The sequence below is a fragment of the Sus scrofa genome, chromosome 10 (assembly GCF_054392235.1).
Source record: "Sus scrofa isolate SSC_HxYL_T2T_F1_AM1 chromosome 10, Sscrofa_HxYL_maternal_Yorkshire_Landrace_v2.0, whole genome shotgun sequence".
Lineage (NCBI taxonomy): Eukaryota > Metazoa > Chordata > Mammalia > Artiodactyla > Suidae > Sus > Sus scrofa.
Genome location: NC_139392.1, coordinates 84794899 through 84813529, shown reverse-complemented (window position 1 = coordinate 84813529; position 18631 = coordinate 84794899). Strand labels below are relative to the sequence as shown.

Genomic DNA, 18631 nt, shown 5'->3' with positions numbered 1-18631 from the left:
GTTTTTGGTCCTTTTGAGAAATGCTGCTTTTGATAACATAGAGGGTAATAGGGCCTGAAAAAGCACAAACACTGGGGACTCTGCATCAAAAATTAATTGAGAAGAGCTAGACAGGGAATGTCACAATTTTTAGAAATAATTTTTGATGTATTCCACTTACATTTATTCATAAGACTAATGTGTTTTAAACATTTATAATAAATTCTAAAATATGTTTTAGTAAGTTCAATAAGCAAAGTGTCACTGCTTAATTGCAACATTTTTTCTGTTTCTTAATGGTAACTAAAATGGTGTTGCATCTTACAATGCATAGCAGCTTAGATTTATGAAGTTCAGCATAATAGTAATCAAAATAAACATAAACTAATCTTCCCAAATAAAATACAGAGACTTACAGGTTGTATTTTGAAATTTTAGTTAGCTGTATTAATAAAAGACTCATCTAAAACGTAATGACACAGAAAAATTAAAAAAATTGAGGGGGAGGAAATATCTGAAAAATTATAAAGTCAACATAAAGCCTCATATAAACATATAACCATAAGTAAAACTGACTTTAAGAGGGAGAGAGAATTAGAGAATCAGAGGCTTATTGCCTATTATTGAAAGGAACAATTCATCAGGAAAATATAATTTTGAACCTGTACGCACCTAGCAACATAGCCTCAAAACAAACAAAAACAAACAAAATGGATTTACTGAAAAGAACTTAGAAATTCACAATTTTAGTAGAAGATTTTCATTTACATTTCTCAGTAACATTAAATAATCATTTACAGAACCCTGAAGGCAGCAGAGAAATTATGTTCTTTTCAAGCACCCATGAAACATTTACAAAAATTGACAGTGGCGTGAGCCACAAAACAAGTCTCAGAAAAACTACATCTTACGGAGTATGTTCTCTGAACAAAATGCAATAAAAATTAGAATTTAAAAAGCACACTGGAAGTTCCGATGTGGCTCAGGTGTGGCCCGAAAAAGAAACGAAAAAAAAAAAAGAATTCTGCTGTTGCAAACCTCTGTGATGATACTGAATTGAGCCCCATCTTAAAACATGACTATTAATACCTCTCTTGCAGATTTTCCGTGAGGCTTAGACATGAGAGAGACAGATGGATGCAGTCATGTAGCAGTGTTGGTTGCCTTGCCAACATCCACCTCCACTTCCCTTCTTCCTTTCTCATACCCCCTAATTTTCTTCAGGTATATTCACCCTCCTCCACCTGGCCAGATACTTTCTCAGCTCCAGGACACAGGGTATCCTGATTTCTTGGAGACAAGTGTGGCAATCCCACTCCTCTTATCAGTGGCTTGATTCCGCCCAATACAACCAATGGAGTCTTCCAAGAGACCTCTGGGAATGTGTCTCTCTCCAAAAAGAGAGAAAAGGAAGGAAATAGCCCCATTGTTGCTTGTTTGCTTGCTTGTTCGTTGTATCTCATTGCAATGTTGTCTCTGGATTTGAAGCCACCTTCTGACCCCAAGGTCAGCACTGTCAACACCCTAAGGGAGGCAGGAAAGAGAACTTATAACAATTGAACTCGAACCCTGGATGATAGTTTTGATAGTCAATACCAACCAACCTGGGAATCTACCCTCCTTTTCTACCTCCTGCTATGTGAGATAATAAATCCCCATCTTGCAGGAGCCAGGTTGAGCTAACTTCGCTAGTTGCCAAAACATCCTAAATGATGAAAAAGGTCAAGCTCAGCCTCGGAGGTCAAAGCCATGCTAAAAATAGTAGTTACCATTACTATTCTGCTCCGCCTTGCCCATCCACCCTCTTATCACTATCACCGATGCAACATCCTTATTCTGGTCACTTCTGTTCGTAAGTGAAGGGACTATTCCCCATAGTATCTATTAGCATAAAACCCTAACTTCCATTTTCTAAGTAGAGTTTTTACAGCTCACTTGGGGAATTTAGGAACAGGGCTCACATTCATCATTCTGCAATTATGAATTATAGGTTGGGATTCACTCTGTTTAGTTATACCTACATTTTTCCACTCTAATCAAAAAAAAAAATTAGGATGTATAATTTCAGTGAATTACCTTCCAGCAGAAACCTGGATCTTTTATTACCATGAGCTAACAGAACTCCAATAGAATCCTAGTAGAAGACGAATCCTTTCAGATTTTTGACAGAAAAAACATAAAGTAAATCTTTCTCTTCTATTTATTTTAAGACTGGAGGATGAGCCAGTGCCACAGTGGAGATAAGACATTTTTGGAAATAGGAATTCAGAGACCACATGGATCCCACAGGAAACATAACGATTTAATAGTCAACAGAGTAATAAATAGATCAACAAGTAAAAACAGGAAGACTCCCTTTCCAGCCCCGCAAAGAGCAGAACACCGGAAAGCCAACGTATCTGAAGAAAGGATTCTCTCTCAAGAGCGACTGTGGCTGAGCCAGAGACTTGCCCATGGGGATGGGGGCTAATGGGTGAGGTAAAGAGGCACCTGTTGGTGAATCCGGGGCATTTCTTCCAGTAGAGAAGCCTGTCCCAGCAGGACAGACCCTCAGCCCACCCAAGGGCTTTAGGCAGGACCTGGTGAGTGAGGAGCCATCACCTGAAAGAAAGGCAGCTACCAAGATCAGTACAGGAGGAGTTCCCGTCGTGGCGCAGTGGTTAACGAATCCGACTAGGAACCATGAGGTTGCGGGTTCGGTCCCTGCCCTTGCTCAGTGGGTTAACGATCCGGTGTTGCCATGAGCTGTGGTGTAGGTTGCAGACGCGGCTCGGATCCCGCGTTGCTGTGGCTCTGGCGTAGGCCGGTGGCTACAGCTCCGATTCGACCCCTAGCCTGGGAACCTCCATATGCCGCGGGAGGGGCCCAAGAAATAGCAACAACAACAACAAAAGACAAAAAAAGACAAAAAAAAAAAAAAAAAAAAAAAGATCAGTACAGGAGCCATGCTCCATCATTTCGTCACCAGGACCTTCCTGGAGCTGGGAGTGACGTCAAGAGAAGAATGACGCACTGAGAGTGAGGAAGGACCCAAAACGCTGGAGAAACGACAAAGAGCAAGTGAACGAGTACTTCTGTGCGGGTGGGATTCTTTAGAAGCTGGTTGGTTTGGAGCTCTGGCTGCAAGGAGTCGGCACACCCACCGCCCTAGACACCAGCTGGGCCGCGGATTCTGTGCTCCTGGCAGGTGCCTGGAAGCCGCTCACGCCTCAGCCCCACGAGGCTGTGGAAACCGCACAGGTGAGAAATAAATGTTCATCTCGGGCAGATCCTTAATAGTCACACTTCCCGGCCGTTTGGTAAGGTGTTCCTCCAAGTAATTCCCCTGCAGGGAGTTTGTGGTGAGACGGGGACGTGAGCAAACACTGCAAACCACCCAGCTCGTCCTGCCAGACAGAGCGGCTCCCCCCAGCCTGACCGACGGGCCCCGAAGGCAGCTAGATTTCTGAACACTGAACACGCTAGATTCTTGAGCAAGAGACGCTGCTGGTGAAATAAATAACTGGAACCCTCTTAACAGATCCCACCTGCAGGAGGCTTTGGAGAAGGAGGAGGAGAAAGGGCTCCAGCTTGGGTGATAATTAATTAACTCATAAAGGGCGTAAGCATCTTCTCCAGACACTGCTAGGCCACCGGTGTCTGACCTTGGGCAGCACGCCTTAGTCTTAAAGAGACATTGGCCTCCAACCTGTGACAGACTCGCATGGTTGTCATTCCACACTTAACCCACTAGGAGGCAAAGCTCAGGAAGACTGTAGGTTACCTGTCCACACAGGTAGCAAATAACTGAGCTGTGATGCCCCGGGGCTGCCTGATCCAATATTTGTCTTCTCTACCACTTCACATGCTCTTCTTCAGGAACTCACCAGTAAAAAGAAATGCTCATAGTTTGGTGTGTCAACATATAAATACCATGCAGATGACCTCATGTCATGGACAAGAGGCTGGATCAGCCCAAAACAGGACATCGTTCCAAAGACAGGCAAGCTGGCACCATCCGGAATTCCATCTCTGATACGAATTCTGTGTCCCTCCAATGATAAAATCCTTTCCTCCTCCTACCCACCCCCACCCCCCACTTCAGAACCAGGATTCTCAATCAGAAGGACAGTTCTGGGGCACTGAGATCACAGGATCCAACCAAATCAATCTGCGAATCTGCTGCAACATATTTTGACCTCATACGGTCCTACGAGGCATAGCATCTGTGAGGGGAAGGGGAAAACAAAGATCTGGTCCTTGCTCTTTGGTCATTTTGATCCGTGTAAGAAGGAAAGACAGAATAGAGGAAATAAAGAACAGCAGAAAATAATACATAACAAGTGCTAAGTCCAGGTTTTTTTTTTTTTTTTTTTTTTGATCTTTTTGTCTTTTCCAGGGCCGCATCCTCGGCACACGGAGGTTGCCAGGCTAGGGGTCCAATCAGAGCTTCAGCCGCCGGCCTACACCACAGCCACAGTAACGCGGGATCTGAGCCACATCTGCAACCTACATCACAGCTCATGGCAACACTGGATCCTTAACCCACTGAGCAAGGCCAGGGATCGAACCCACAACCTCATGGTTCCTAGTCAGATTCGTTAATTACTGTGCCACCAAGACAGGAACTCCCAGGGTTGTTTCGAGATAATTTTTTTCTCAGTAAAAATTCAGATCAGGAAGTTGTCTGATGGCCTAGCGGGTTAAGGCTCCAGCATTTTCACCACCGTGGCTCTGGTCGCTGCTGTGTGGCACAGGTTTGAACCCTAGCCCGAGAACTTTCACATGCTGTGGGTGTGGCAAAAAAGACAGAGTGAGGGAACTCTCATAAAAAAAAAAAAAAAGGAGTTCCCGTCGTGGCTCAGTGGTTAACGAATCCGACTAGGAACCATGAGGTTGCGGGTTGGGTCCCTGCCCTTGCTCAGTGGGTTAACGATCCGGCGTTGCCGTGAGCTGTGGTGTAGGTTGCAGACGCGGCTCAGATCCCGCGTTGCTGTGGCTCTGGCGTAGGCTGGTGGCTACAGCTCCGATTAGACCCCTAGCCTGGGAATTTCCATGTGCCTCAGGAGCAGCCTAAGAAATAGCGCCCCCCCCAAAAAAAATTCAGATCATAAAAAAAGAAAATAAAAAATACTCCTAGTTAATCCAATTCCAATACAACCATAGGTAAGACTTTGATGAACTTCCTTCTAGTCTTTTTTCTACTCACAGATAATAATATAACTGGGTTCACACCACGGAATTCTCTATCCCACTTTATTTCCCTTAACAGTGTATTTTGAACACATTCTAGACTAGGACGTTTCAAACCAAACCCTACTGGGTTGTGTTCTTGAAAAAACACACCAGGAGTTCATATTAACAATGTGATACTGTTTCAACAGACTACACATTAATGCATCAATTTTTCTCATCTTATCATCATAAAATATTATACTCATTATGAACTATAAGGTTAAACCTATAGAGGTACACTTGCTTCCAAGAGAAAGAAAGACCTGTGCCAGGGAAAACAAACCAAGTGCTGTCACCTCTGAATAAAAATCATATCTGTTTACCTGAATCCGGTCAAAGATAAAATAGAGAGAAACGCCACTGTTAAAACACCACCTCCATGTCCTCGGAGCCCTGAGAAGTATCATTTGTATCACTAATGTAAATTTTATTATCATTTCAAACCACCATTTTAAATGGATCAGTGTTACCAGAAGCAAACTCCTGAACCCAAAAAAAAAAAAAAAAAAAATTAAGGTCAAACCATCCAATTTACTCAACAACTGCAACAACAAAAACGGCAAAAAAAAAAAAAAAAAAAAAGGCAAATAAATAGTTTGGGAGGGGGGCAAAGGAGGTGGAAAGGGACTCTGTAGATTATAAAAGACTCAGACACATCGGCCACATTTTGGATCCCAATTCAAACAAATATACCCCCCAAAAAATTTTTTTAAAGATACCTGAGGAAATGTGAACATTGGCTATTACATGATATTAATAAACTATTAGGGCTAATAGTCTGAGTATGATGGTAGTATTTGTGGTTATGGGTTTTCGATTTTGGGGGGGTTTTTTGTTATTTTTTGGGGGGGTTTTTTTGCTTTTGCTTGCTTTTTTTTAAAGTATAGTTGATTTACAATGTTGTATCAATTTCCGCCCTACAGCAAAGTGACCCAGTCATCCATATATATACACCTTTTTTTTCTCATATTATCTTCTATCATGTTCTATTGCAAGAGACTGGATATAGTCCCCTGTACATTGGGACAAAGATTTTTTTCATATAAAAGTTCTTTCACATCCATAAGCCCTCCAGAGATGGGATTCAACACAGTTTCTCCTACATTATATTTAAGCTTGTCAATATCAAAAAACGTGCATGGTATAAGACTTAAAGGAGAAAAGCCCCCAAATACCAGAATCCTATCAGTGCTTTTAAGGAAGTCTCCCAAGAGGGAGGGGAGGGACTTAACAAAAAGGAACTGAGTCACGCCACACAATTTATACACATTATAAATAAAACAAGTAGTAAAACTGTTTGACATTTAATTCACACCACTGTACAGAGAACTTCAAAGGGGGGGGGAGCGCAGATATCAAAGTTTTCTTGGCTCTAGATCATCCTTAATTCATAGCCCTGAACAAAATACTGTGGAAGATTAGGCGTGTTGGTAAATGTTGCTTGGGAGTTCATTTCAAATACTAATGTGTGGCTGAGGGCTGTGGGTCTGTCCAACAGCCCCTCTCCCTTCCTTGGCTTCCGGGCTGGGAGAACCGGGTGCTCCAGGGGCTGCCCACCAGATCTCACCTGCAGAGCCGTCCCCACCACTAAGAGTGGTGTGACAGGTTCAGACCAGTGTGACCTAAGGGGAAGGCTTTTCTTCTCTAATAGGAGAGCTGCCCTGTGGGAGGTCCTGCCACTCTTCCTGTCTTGGCTGCTGTCCCTGAAGAGATGTGATGATTCAGCAGCGGGAGGTCCCCCACAATCCAAAGGGGAAGCCAAGAGACCAGAGCAGACCTGCAGGCCTAACCCCGCTGTTCCAGAGTGAACCAGTGGGGGAAGGCCCTGCTTCCAGATGTATTGATACAGGAGACTAGGTGCATCCTTCTTGGCTAAGCTGGTTTTACTTAGGAGGTCTTTATTCACCCAAAAGTACCCAAACTAATGCGTAATACGTCCTGTGTCATAAGAGCTTCAGCACTTGGCCGATATATCAGTGAGAATGAGGGAGAAAAAAAAAAATCAATGACTGATTTTTAAAACATGTTTTACAACAATTATAAAATTAAATGGCAGTAGAGTTGCCATTTTCCAAAACGGCAGCTGCACGTAAAGTGGGAATCTGGTTGCTGACCAGTGGCACATATTTGCGTTAGTTAATATGGAAGGAAGGACACATAATGTCACCCATTTTAATTCTAAGAGATACAAGCAAGACCAGTTTACTTCTACGTTTCTTTCCATCTCTGGTGGGTGACTCAAGACATAATCCTTTGAAAGACAGATTCTGAAACATCAAGATACTCCGAGATTACTCGACAGAGTTTAATATTCTCTAATAACATAGACTTGGATTGTTTCCCTGAAAGACGTTTTACGTAATGCCTGAGAAATTTTATTAGTTACTACAGAGTTCTCTGCTTAACCTCTGGAAGATATCATTTTACTGGTATATGTTAGACCCATTCTAGTGTCATGAGTTTTAGGTTGGACTCTTAAATTAAAATCCACTGAAACATAATTTGGCCAAAGTTTCTTAAATCTGCAGCATACCCTGTACTGATAGTCTCCTATCCAACTAGGCATCCAATGTTTTGTAAAAAAATCCCCTCCTCTGAGTTGGATTCATGCCTAACTTGTTTATATTATCGAGCTCATGGGCTATTCGGTAACAAGACATCTGTTCAGAAATCCCTCTAGAAAGTTTCCTACATTATTTATGTCATGGCTAAAGCTATTTCCCCTCCCTTAAAAAACAGCTGCTTTACATACAAAAAAAAAAAAATCATTATTTAGCCAGCAATGTTGATAAATATTCTAGTTTCTTTCTGCTGACCCATTGTTGCCTTTTATACACTAATTGGCTGTTCTAAGTCTCTTCTGCTCTCAAAGATTGCCAAGAAGCCATTTAATTTCATAGTAAAATTTAAATGCTATTCTTATAGTCTCTCAATTAAAAGTAAACATTTAATGATTTTATGTAAATTGTTTTAATCTCACCCCAAACAGCTTATAACAAGATTTTTGAAAGCTCTGAACTTTTTGTCTGTTTTTCTCATCCAAGCTTAATATACTTCCCCCAAATTTCCACATTCCTCATCATCAAAGCTTTCATCTTGTCTCCAAAGAAAAGAGAAAAAATTTAAATGCCAATTAAAAGCCAAAATCAGCTATTTTCAGCCTCAATTTTCAAATGTCAGTTTGTTTTTACCCAACTCTAGTAAATTTATATAGTGTAATTCTAAACTCCACTATTTGACATTTCCTGCTGGAAAAAATCAAAAGAAACTTTTCACCCTCTATGTTACTCTTGGAAAGGAGCCCCCTTCTATCTGTGGTCATGTGAGGCAGGGCCCAGGCTGGTGCTTAAAAAGGGGGATATGCCTTCACTACTCTGTTGGGAATTCCATCTCCAGGTATTACCTGCTGTTACTCTGCAGTTGAATGTCTTGGAGGATGGCCCGTGATGAACAAGGTACCAACAGGAAAGAGGTGACTTTCCACATTCAACCAGCCATAAAGGCAGTTCTGATTAGGAGGAGAAGGCAAAGGATCCCCTAAAAAGCCAAGCAACGGTAGAGTCTTTGCATTTTTTGAAAACTAGAGACCGTTTTCTGCCAAATCAGCTAATATTTCTAAAGCCTTTGAATTTCTGATTCCTATGGAGTTTAGTTTTTCCAAAACAAAAGTGGGAAGGAAGTGGTGTTTTTTCATATAAAGAGGTTCAAACTAGACTTCAGTTTAAAAGAGAAAGAAAAAGACAATGGGGGTATAACTACAGCCTGGTGGATATTTCCAGAATTCCTAGTGAAAATACAGAATTCGCCAAAAACCAGGAGAGGGGATGAGATGGGAGATTCTGCCTGTCTATTTAGAATGTGGTTGCTAAACTATGCTAGAGAGAAACTCAGCCAGCGAGAACAGGAGGAGGAAGACATAGGTTTCTGCAAAATACAGATGCTGCCAGTTAGTTTCATGACAAGAGTTGTTTTCAGACATATAACCACCAACTACCAGCACCATCCACCACTACCCCCCACCCCCAACCAAATGACCTGGCCTCCAACATGCCTTTAGTTCTCATTCTCCTTGGTCCCCGCTCCCCCCTACCCATGACTTTGGGTTTCTAGCTATACTCCTTCCTGCTGTGAAACCTGACAAATAGCAAAAATATGGAAACAGAAAGAAAGAGGGGGAACTAAGGAGAGGTAGGAGACAGGGAGAAGGCAGAGGGAAGAGAAAGGGAGAGAGAGAGAGGGAGAGAATGAGAAACGTCTGTTGCCACCCTCCTGGCTAAGTGAAATGCTTGTTCCCGAGATTACAGTAATTACAGCCCCAGCGTGAGTTCCATACAAGCGCTAAATGAAACAGCACATCAATTAAAAAATAAACACTCCATTCTAGGAGAAAGACAACCCCCTGGAACGTCCTAACAAGCGTAAATGAACCTGCCAGGCCGCCCGCCCCTCGGGCCCCTCCCCGTCTAAGGTGGTTGCGAGCTGGCGGGGGCCGGGCTCGCTGGCCGCGTCCCCAACCGCCTGGCCCCGGGCACACCACCGAGACGTGTCCGCGCGTCCGCGCCCGGGCTCGGCGCCGCCTCCCACGGCGGAGGAGGAGGCTCTGGCAAAAACATGTCAACTTTGGAGAGACGTATGTATGTTCCAAAAGCACGAGGCGAAGAGAGAAAATCCAGCCGCAGAGTTTCCAGTCTGTCCTGTTTATAAGTTTTTCTTTCTCCCTTTCTTTTTCTTTCTTGTTCTTTTTTAAAGAAGAAAGGGATTTATGGTTCATGAAAGTGCACTGGATCTGGATGCTGTCTCTATTTTATCTCACCCAATTAGCAGAATCCCCTTTGAGATCTGTACTGTGACTCCACACTGCAAGTAAGGAAACTGAGGCTTCCCCCACGACACTGAGCGGGAAGTCCCCGGTCCAGCCCCCACCAGCCAGAATCAACTGCAGCGGTTCCATTCCACCTATATTCTCATCGTCCTGAGAACCCCAAGAAAGGCATCCCTTTCTCGGTCCCCCGCAACGCCCCCGCTCACTGGCCGGCTGGGGGAGTGGGGGGTGGTCCCGCTGCCAGGAGGTCGCCCACATTTGGGGGACGGAGAAAGCAGGGGCTTGACTAGTTCGAAACGGGCCTCCGAGGTCGCGCTTGCATAAAGGCTCGTCCCCAGTCCCTAAGCGCAGACTCGGGGAAATGGAACCCCGACTTCGACACATCGAGCACGATGGGGACCGTGGTGGCAAAGCGTCAGTGTCTGCGGTCAATCCCAAGGTTACCCAAACTCTGGCCGCAGACGGCGTGCACGGCGGCGCGAACAGCCGGGCCCGCCCCAGGAAGGCTGGGCCTGGGGAGCGCGCAGACTCCGCCCCGCGCCCGGGATTGGCGCGCGGGTCGCGGGCGGAGACCGAGTCCGCCCCGTATAAATATTCATGAGCCGGCCCGGGCGCAGCGGGGCCGGAGCGGGAAGTTGGCGAGGGGCGCTGCTCCCGCCGAGGAGGAGGAGGAGGCGGAGGTGGCGGCGGCGGCGGAGGCGGCGGCAGCGGCAACAGTGGGGCGCGGGCGCGCCGCTCAGGTGTCCGCTCCGCCTTCCGGCCTGGATTTGGCTCCGGGTGTCCAGCGAGAAGAGGACCGCCGACACCTCGCCCGACTGCTGGCCGGAGCGCGGCGCGGACTTCCACCGGAGGCGGGGCCCGTCATCCCGGCAGCGGACAGACGGACCGAAGCAGGGGACAGAGGGCGGCGGCTTCGGCGGAGGCGGGCTCCGAACCCCGGCGGCAGCCGCGCGGCCTTGGGGTCAAGCATGAGCCCCGGGACGCCGAAAAGGGGCCGCAGGGGCTGACCCAGCGCGGAGCGGCCTGGCCCAGCCATCTTGACTGCGCACCGCGGCCCGAGAGGAAACTTGCTGCGCCGCCGCCCTCGGTACCCGGCAAAGTCACCGGAGTGCGGAGAAAGCGAGCAAGGGAGAGACGATGAGCTGGGGGCCGGTCACTCTGCCCCGCAAGGGCTGACCCTGGCCGGAGTGAGCGGGGTGGACCCGCGGACCCGGGCGCCCTCCGGCAGCCACCCTCCTCTCCCGCAGCGCCGTGCGGACGCGTCCCGAGAAGGGACTAGGTTATCGGGAGAGCCCCTCCTGGGAGAGGCAGGAGAAAGCCCGGCCGGGCACCCGCTCTCCTCTCCCGCGCTCTCGAAGGATCCCCGGCGCCCCTCCGCGCGCCACCCGGAGGGCGAGGGCGCGGGGCCGAGGCGCGCAGCATGGAGTGGGGTTACCTGTTGGAAGTGACCTCGTTGCTGGCCGCCCTGGCGTTGCTGCAGCGCTCGAGCGGCGCGGCGGCCGCCTCGGCCAAGGAGCTGGCGTGCCAGGAGATCACCGTGCCGCTGTGCAAGGGCATCGGCTACAACTACACCTACATGCCCAACCAGTTCAACCACGACACGCAGGACGAGGCGGGCCTGGAGGTGCACCAATTCTGGCCGCTGGTGGAGATCCAGTGCTCGCCCGACCTCAAGTTCTTCCTGTGCAGCATGTACACACCCATCTGTCTGGAGGACTACAAGAAGCCCCTGCCTCCCTGCCGCTCGGTGTGCGAGCGCGCCAAGGCCGGCTGCGCGCCCCTCATGCGCCAGTACGGCTTCGCCTGGCCTGACCGCATGCGCTGCGACCGGCTGCCCGAGCAGGGCAACCCCGACACGCTGTGCATGGACTACAACCGCACCGACCTCACCACGGCCGCGCCCAGCCCACCGCGCCGCCCGCCGCCGCCGCCGCCGCCCGGAGAGCAGCCGCCCTCCGGCAGCGGCCACGGCCGCCCGCCGGGGGCCCGGCCCCCGTCCCGCGGCAGGGGCGGCGGCGGGGACGCGGCTGCGCCCCCCGCGCGCGGCGGCGGCGGCGGCGGCGGCGGTGGTGGCGGCGGGAAGGCGCGGCCCCCTGGCGGCGGCGCGGCGCCCTGCGAGCCGGGCTGCCAATGCCGCGCTCCCATGGTGAGCGTGTCCAGCGAGCGGCACCCTCTCTACAACCGCGTCAAGACCGGCCAGATCGCCAACTGCGCGCTGCCCTGCCACAACCCGTTCTTCAGCCAGGACGAGCGCGCCTTCACCGTCTTCTGGATCGGCCTGTGGTCGGTGCTCTGCTTCGTGTCCACTTTCGCCACCGTCTCCACCTTCCTCATAGACATGGAGCGCTTCAAGTACCCGGAGCGGCCCATCATCTTCCTCTCGGCCTGCTACCTCTTCGTGTCCGTCGGCTACCTGGTGCGCCTGGTGGCGGGCCACGAGAAGGTGGCGTGCAGCGGCGGTGCGGGGGCTGCGGGCGGCGCGGGCGGCGCGGGCAGCGCGGCGGCGGGAGCCGGCGCGGCGGGAGCGGGCGCGGGCGGCCCGGGAGGGCGCGGCGAGTACGAGGAGCTGGGCGCCGTGGAGCAGCACGTGCGCTATGAGACCACGGGCCCGGCGCTGTGCACCGTGGTCTTCCTGCTCGTCTACTTCTTCGGCATGGCCAGCTCCATCTGGTGGGTGATCCTGTCGCTCACGTGGTTCCTGGCGGCGGGCATGAAGTGGGGCAACGAGGCCATCGCCGGCTACTCGCAGTACTTCCACCTGGCCGCCTGGCTCGTGCCCAGCGTCAAGTCTATCGCCGTGCTGGCGCTCAGCTCGGTGGACGGCGATCCGGTGGCGGGCATCTGCTACGTGGGCAACCAGAGCCTGGACAACCTGCGCGGCTTCGTGCTGGCGCCGCTGGTCATCTACCTCTTCATCGGCACCATGTTCCTGCTGGCCGGCTTCGTGTCGCTCTTCCGCATCCGCTCGGTCATCAAGCAGCAGGGAGGCCCCACCAAGACGCACAAACTGGAGAAGCTCATGATCCGCCTGGGCCTCTTCACCGTGCTCTACACCGTGCCCGCCGCTGTCGTGGTCGCCTGTCTCTTCTACGAACAGCACAACCGCCCGCGCTGGGAGGCCACGCACAACTGCCCATGCCTGCGGGACCTGCAGCCGGACCAGGCGCGCCGGCCCGACTACGCCGTCTTCATGCTCAAGTACTTCATGTGCCTGGTGGTGGGCATCACCTCGGGCGTGTGGGTCTGGTCCGGCAAGACGCTCGAGTCGTGGCGCGCGCTGTGCACCCGCTGCTGCTGGGCCAGCAAGGGCGCGGGCGCCACGGGCGCGGGCCCGGGGGGCGGCGGCCCGGGGGGCGGTGGCCCGGGGGCTGGCGGGGGCGGGGGGCCGGGCGGCGGGGCGGGCTCCCTCTACAGCGACGTCAGCACCGGCCTGACGTGGCGATCTGGCACGGCTAGCTCCGTGTCTTATCCAAAGCAGATGCCATTGTCCCAGGTCTGAGCAGAGGGGAGGGGGCGCCCAGGAGGGATGGGGCGAGGACACTCGACGGCAGAGGTTCCCACCCTATCACCGTGTTGATTGCTATTAGCATGATAATGAACTCTTAATGGTATCCATTAGCTGGGACTTAGAGGACTCTCTTAGAACAAAGTACCTGGCATTGAAGGCTCCCAGACCCAGCCCCCTTTCCTCCACCGACGGGCGAGGAGTTCCTCCCGCCAGCCGTTAATTTCTGTTGGCACAGGAGGGTGAACTCCGCTGCTGCGTTTCCAGGACCCAAAGTTTGGAGCCCTCGCTGGTTGCCATTTGCTGAGCTTGAAGCCAGACCTACAGATTTCACCTGAGGGGACCTAGTTTTCTCCCTCGTCTCTGCTACGTAAACTCCTACTTCTAACACGCCCTAGAGGAGGGATGACCACCGCCTAACGGGATTGCACGGTTTGGGTATTCTTAATGACCAGGCAGATGCCTTAAGTAAACAAACAAGAAATGTCTTAATTATACACCCCAAGTAAATACGGGTTTCTTACCTTAGAGGATGTATTTATATAATTATTTGTTAAATTGTAAAAAACGTGTAAAATATGTACATATCCAAAGATATACAGTCTGTACATTTTTTGTAAAAAGTTTAGAGGCCACCCCTGTAAGAACAAATATAAGTATTCTATTTTGTCAATAAAATGACTTTTGATAAATGATTTAAACACTGCCCTCTCCCCCCTGCCTCTTCTAAACTGTCACCCCGAAAGCACTTGCTGAGGGCGCCTGGGAAACACAGACATTTTCTGGTTTCTCCTTATGTACCCTGACCTCAGGCATGGCGACAAATGACCTGTTAAACGCTTCCTTCCTAAATTGTTAGCAAAGTCCTCATCGCTGTTGAACTGAACTCACAACTGAGATTCTGCACCTTTCCGAAAACGTGGTGTTGTTAATGGTAGCTCCTTTCTGGCCCGTGGAGAACAACGCTCCCCTTAGTGTATGTAAATGCAGCTCTGGCAAGACACGCCTTCCCCTCCGGCCTTGTTACCGATCTTGTGTAATATCACTAAAGGATTCAAACCCCACGTTCCTTTCTCGCGTCCGTGATTTTGAAAGCACCTGCTCTTCCAGGACTGAACCCACTGCTGAAGGGTAGAGGTTAATGTTTTAAATCATCGATCACACTTTACAGTGCAAGTCACTTGACAATCTGGTAGTGGAGCAGGCGCTCTTTAATGGATTAAACTAACGGGTTAACATCTTAATAACCTTCCAGGCTTGTGTATATCCAGTGTGCTTCTTTTCCTAGAGAAAAAGCTATTGTTCCTCTGTCAAGTCTAAGCTAATTTATTTGAGCAGAAGGCTGTTGAATTAGCAGAAGAATGCTTTGGCAATTGTTGAACTTTTTACCTGTCTGCCCAGTGGCTCAGCACATCATTCCTTTAAGAGGAGCCAAATGAATAGGGTTAATCTGTAGGGAACTTGGTCTTTTGAGTTTGAAAAACTTTGATCTTTTCTCCTCTCCAAATGTGCTGTATAGTCTGAAGTTTCTTTCCCTGCTGCCCGGCTCCTCTTGGTGCAGACCAATTGGCCACCGCGGAGCCTTAAAGTTCCTCCATTAAAGGGATGTGGGACTTTTACTTTAAAAAGGAGAGAGAGCGAGGGAGAGGAAGACTTGTAACAGTTAGTGAAGACCAGAGGCACAAGTGCGAGCAGCCTTTTATACAGCTTTCCTCGGCATTGTTAGCCAGCCTGCAGGCAGCTAGGCATGGGTTGAAGCATTATAGAAAAGGGCTCTGAATGCCCTACAGGTGGTCTACGAACATAATCCCCCAATTTAAAGCGTTTTCCTTTGCTGGACAATTGCATTACAAAACTCCCTTCTTTTTCGCTCCTAATTGAACCAATGAACTATTATAAACTACAAGTTTTTCTTAAAAAAAAAAAAAAAAGCGTCCAGCGCCTAAATTCTATTGACTAAATTCTGGCAAGTTTTCTGAACTGAACCTTTTAAAAGCACCGGAAGTAAAAGCTTCTTCAGCAGACATTTCTCTTTTCCAGATATTTTTATTCCCAGCGCTTGTTATTTTCTGACAGATTAGCAATAATTTAAAAGTAATTGGTAAGGTGGTATGTTCATACTGAAAAGATAGCCCCAGGTCCCTTATTAACCTGTCAATCAAGATAAGAAATGGGCAGCTACCCTGCTAATGATGGGTGGGGGTGTACGTCAGACACTGGGGTGGGGACTTGTTCACTGTATCCTGCTAAGAAGTTTGTTCTCTTTCCTTTTCCTAATAGGAATATTTAGTGGCTCAAAAATGTTTTCCTTTAATTAATGGAATGGAAACTACTTCTTTGATTGATCTTTCTCATATAAGAGACTTTTAAGACAAGTTTCTTGGTAGAAACATTTTGCAAATCCTTTCCAGAGTCATTCCTGGTGTTAATTGGATTTTTAAAATTAGATATGCGGTCAGAACACCTACTCTAGCTATCACTGCCGTTTACATTTTTTAAAGTCAGAGCCACTGTAAAATCTTTGCCTGCTGCAGTTTTATTCATGAAAGAATTAGTATTTTGTAACGTGGGTACCACTGAGTGGCCGGCATCTGACTCCTGGGGTGACTCTCATGTACTCTCAGGGACGGAAAACCAGCCATAAACGTGCATTTTCATTTAGAAAGTTTGGAGGGCAGATTCCATAGTCATTACCACATATGTGGGATGGCTGGTTAACATAACTGGATTCCTAGTCTGGCAATATGCTCGTCACTGACATGTTTGCAACTACGCCACAGCAAATCGTTCCACTCTGAAGCCTTTCTCTTTCACTAATTCTTCAACATAGCCTTGTAAAATGCCATATTTGAGAACTTTCAGAAAGTGGTTCTAAATGTGCTTAATAGCAGAAGCAAGCTTAATAGATGGAAAACCCCACTGGCATTTTTGAGGACCTCTTTCAGGAGGAAGACCTGCACCTGTAACCAGAGAGACGGATATGAAAACACAAATGCTGGGTCTTTGCCTTCAAAGCTAAAAGTTGAGTTGTAGCATCACCGGTACCCAAATGATATCCCCAAAGCATCCCAAGTGGGGGATGGGAAAAGGGAGGATGAGTATTTGGCCATTTGCATTAGATGAACAGATGGGTCCCTCACTTGAGCATGGAACACGTGTTAGTTTCTGAAAGCCTTGTCACATACGGGGCACAGGAGGGGATATGATTACTTGTGGCTAGAAGATGGATGTCAATAAAGTCTCATATGGTTAAAACCATTAGAAAAGCCAAAGCTCATGAAAATTATTTGTGGGAGAAGTTACGTGAAACACTTTGTTTTATAATAAATGCAATTCGAAAGTACCATAAAACGCAGGGGGAAGTGTATAAAACGTTTAAGGGCCAAACTTTGTCCCTATTAATTTCTTCACCTGCACTGGTAAGTGTCGAAGGTTTCTGGAATCCTTCAGAGTTGGCGGGAAGGGATTGTTTGGCCAAAAGAAAAGTCACACGGGGAGCCTCAAACAATTGTGAGCACACAAGACGATTCTAAGCAGAGGTACTTCTAGTCCCGGGAGACTCTCCACCCAGCTCCTCTGGCGATCAGCTTCCCACACTTGATACAATACCGCCACCTCGCGGTGCCGCAAAGGTCCAGCACGCAGGATGGGCCAGGCTCTCAATTCTTTCAGATACTGAACACCACCCCCCAACGCCGCAGTGCGGCCTGGTCCCCGCACAGAGGCATACAGCTATTTGTAGTCATAATTTTGAACTCTATCTCAAAAAAAACAAAAAAAGATCCCCAACCTACATGGGTTTAAGGCCCCACAAGACTTCAACTGAATTAAACCCTCAATACAAGAGTTACGCGAAACATCTAAGGAAGCCGTATTGAAATCCAACAGTCTCTTTAAAAAGTATCGTCTGAGTTAACTTTTATTTCAAGAATGAGCTACTCACCAGAGTCCCAACACCAAAGCTTAATAAGAGAAAGACTAAACCATGAAGACCCTCTTGAAGGGGCACTTCGAGGCGCCCTTTCCCACTTCCTGAGCCCGGACAGTTTCCCATCATGAAATTGATCCGCTGAGTCGGGGATGCCCTTCGGTGCGGTGCACGAATGCTGCAGGCTTGGGAGGAACGCGGGCCACCCCCCCGCCCACTCCGTCCAGCCAGGTGTTCAGGGAAAGGCACCAAGGAATAGAATCTGTGCCAGGATAGGCTCAGCCAAAGGGGAGGGGTGAGACTCCAGCTCTGAGGATCGAACCAGGGCGGGGGAGGATGCCCCGGTGCTACCGCGTGGGAAGGCCTGGCCCCTGAGGGGCACGTGGAGAAGGAGGTGCTTCTTGCAGACCACATCTGAAGGCTTCTTGCTCCTCAGCATCAGCGTGGCTGGTGGGGCTGGAGGAAGGAGGCGCTGGGGTCCAGGAGGTGTGAACTAGTAAGAGCTGAGACATCACCTACGTAATCCTGAGGCCTAAAGGGGTTTCGGACATCCTTGCTGCTCTGTGAACAAGGAGCGGTGGCAAGACTGTGACCCAGCAGGGATCAGGAGGTGCCTTGTATCCAGAGCCACCGCCCTTCAGCGAGCACCGTAAGTGCCTCATTTTACAGGCCAGGAAAACTGACGCCCAAGGGGGCCTGGACTGGCCCAAGGTCACGCAGCAGGAGCAGAGCTGGGCTGAGAAGCCGCAGATCCTCTGTGTCACTCTTATTTCCCTAGGCCTTTCCCGGCTGCCCTGGTGCCTAAGTCCCTAAGCCACCACTGCGATGTCCATCCATCCCTGACAAGCTTTGTCAGCTGTGCTCACCCCATCCTGCAGTCCTACCAGAGCCCAGTCCACGCTGACCCACGCAGGAACACACAGCCTGGGAGGCTGCCAGGAGGGCTTTGGGCAGGTTTGCCCCTCAGGCCCCTGGCCATCATGGGCTGGCCCACCAGCTCTGCGCTGCCTGCATCCACAGAGACACAATAATTGGTCATGTTCAAACTTTCCCTGTTGATACAAAGGCCCAAGGACACAGTCTGTCTGCTGGGTAGTGAGGAGCTGCAGTGACGGAGAGAAAGGAAGGGGTCATTGGCTGATGGAGTCATGCTGAGAGAGGGCCCCAAAGTGGGGAGCATCTG

At 49.2% G+C, this 18631-nt stretch overlaps 1 protein-coding gene across 1 annotated transcript; it reads left to right on the top strand.

Moving 5' to 3' along the window:
• Positions 1 to 10630: 10630 nt before the first annotated feature.
• Positions 10631 to 14225, top strand: FZD8 (frizzled class receptor 8). Its single transcript, XM_021064988.2, has one exon. The coding sequence runs from the start codon at positions 11436 to 11438 to the stop codon at positions 13512 to 13514; it is 2079 nt and encodes a 692-aa protein (XP_020920647.2). The 5' UTR covers positions 10631 to 11435; the 3' UTR covers positions 13515 to 14225.
• The last annotated feature ends 4406 nt before the right edge of the window (positions 14226 to 18631 follow it).

What these genes read in the sequence shown, in the direction of transcription:
- FZD8 (XM_021064988.2), top strand. Translation starts at nt 11,436, where the DNA reads ATGGAGTGGGGTTACCTGTTGGAAGTGACCTCGTTGCTGGCCGCCCTG.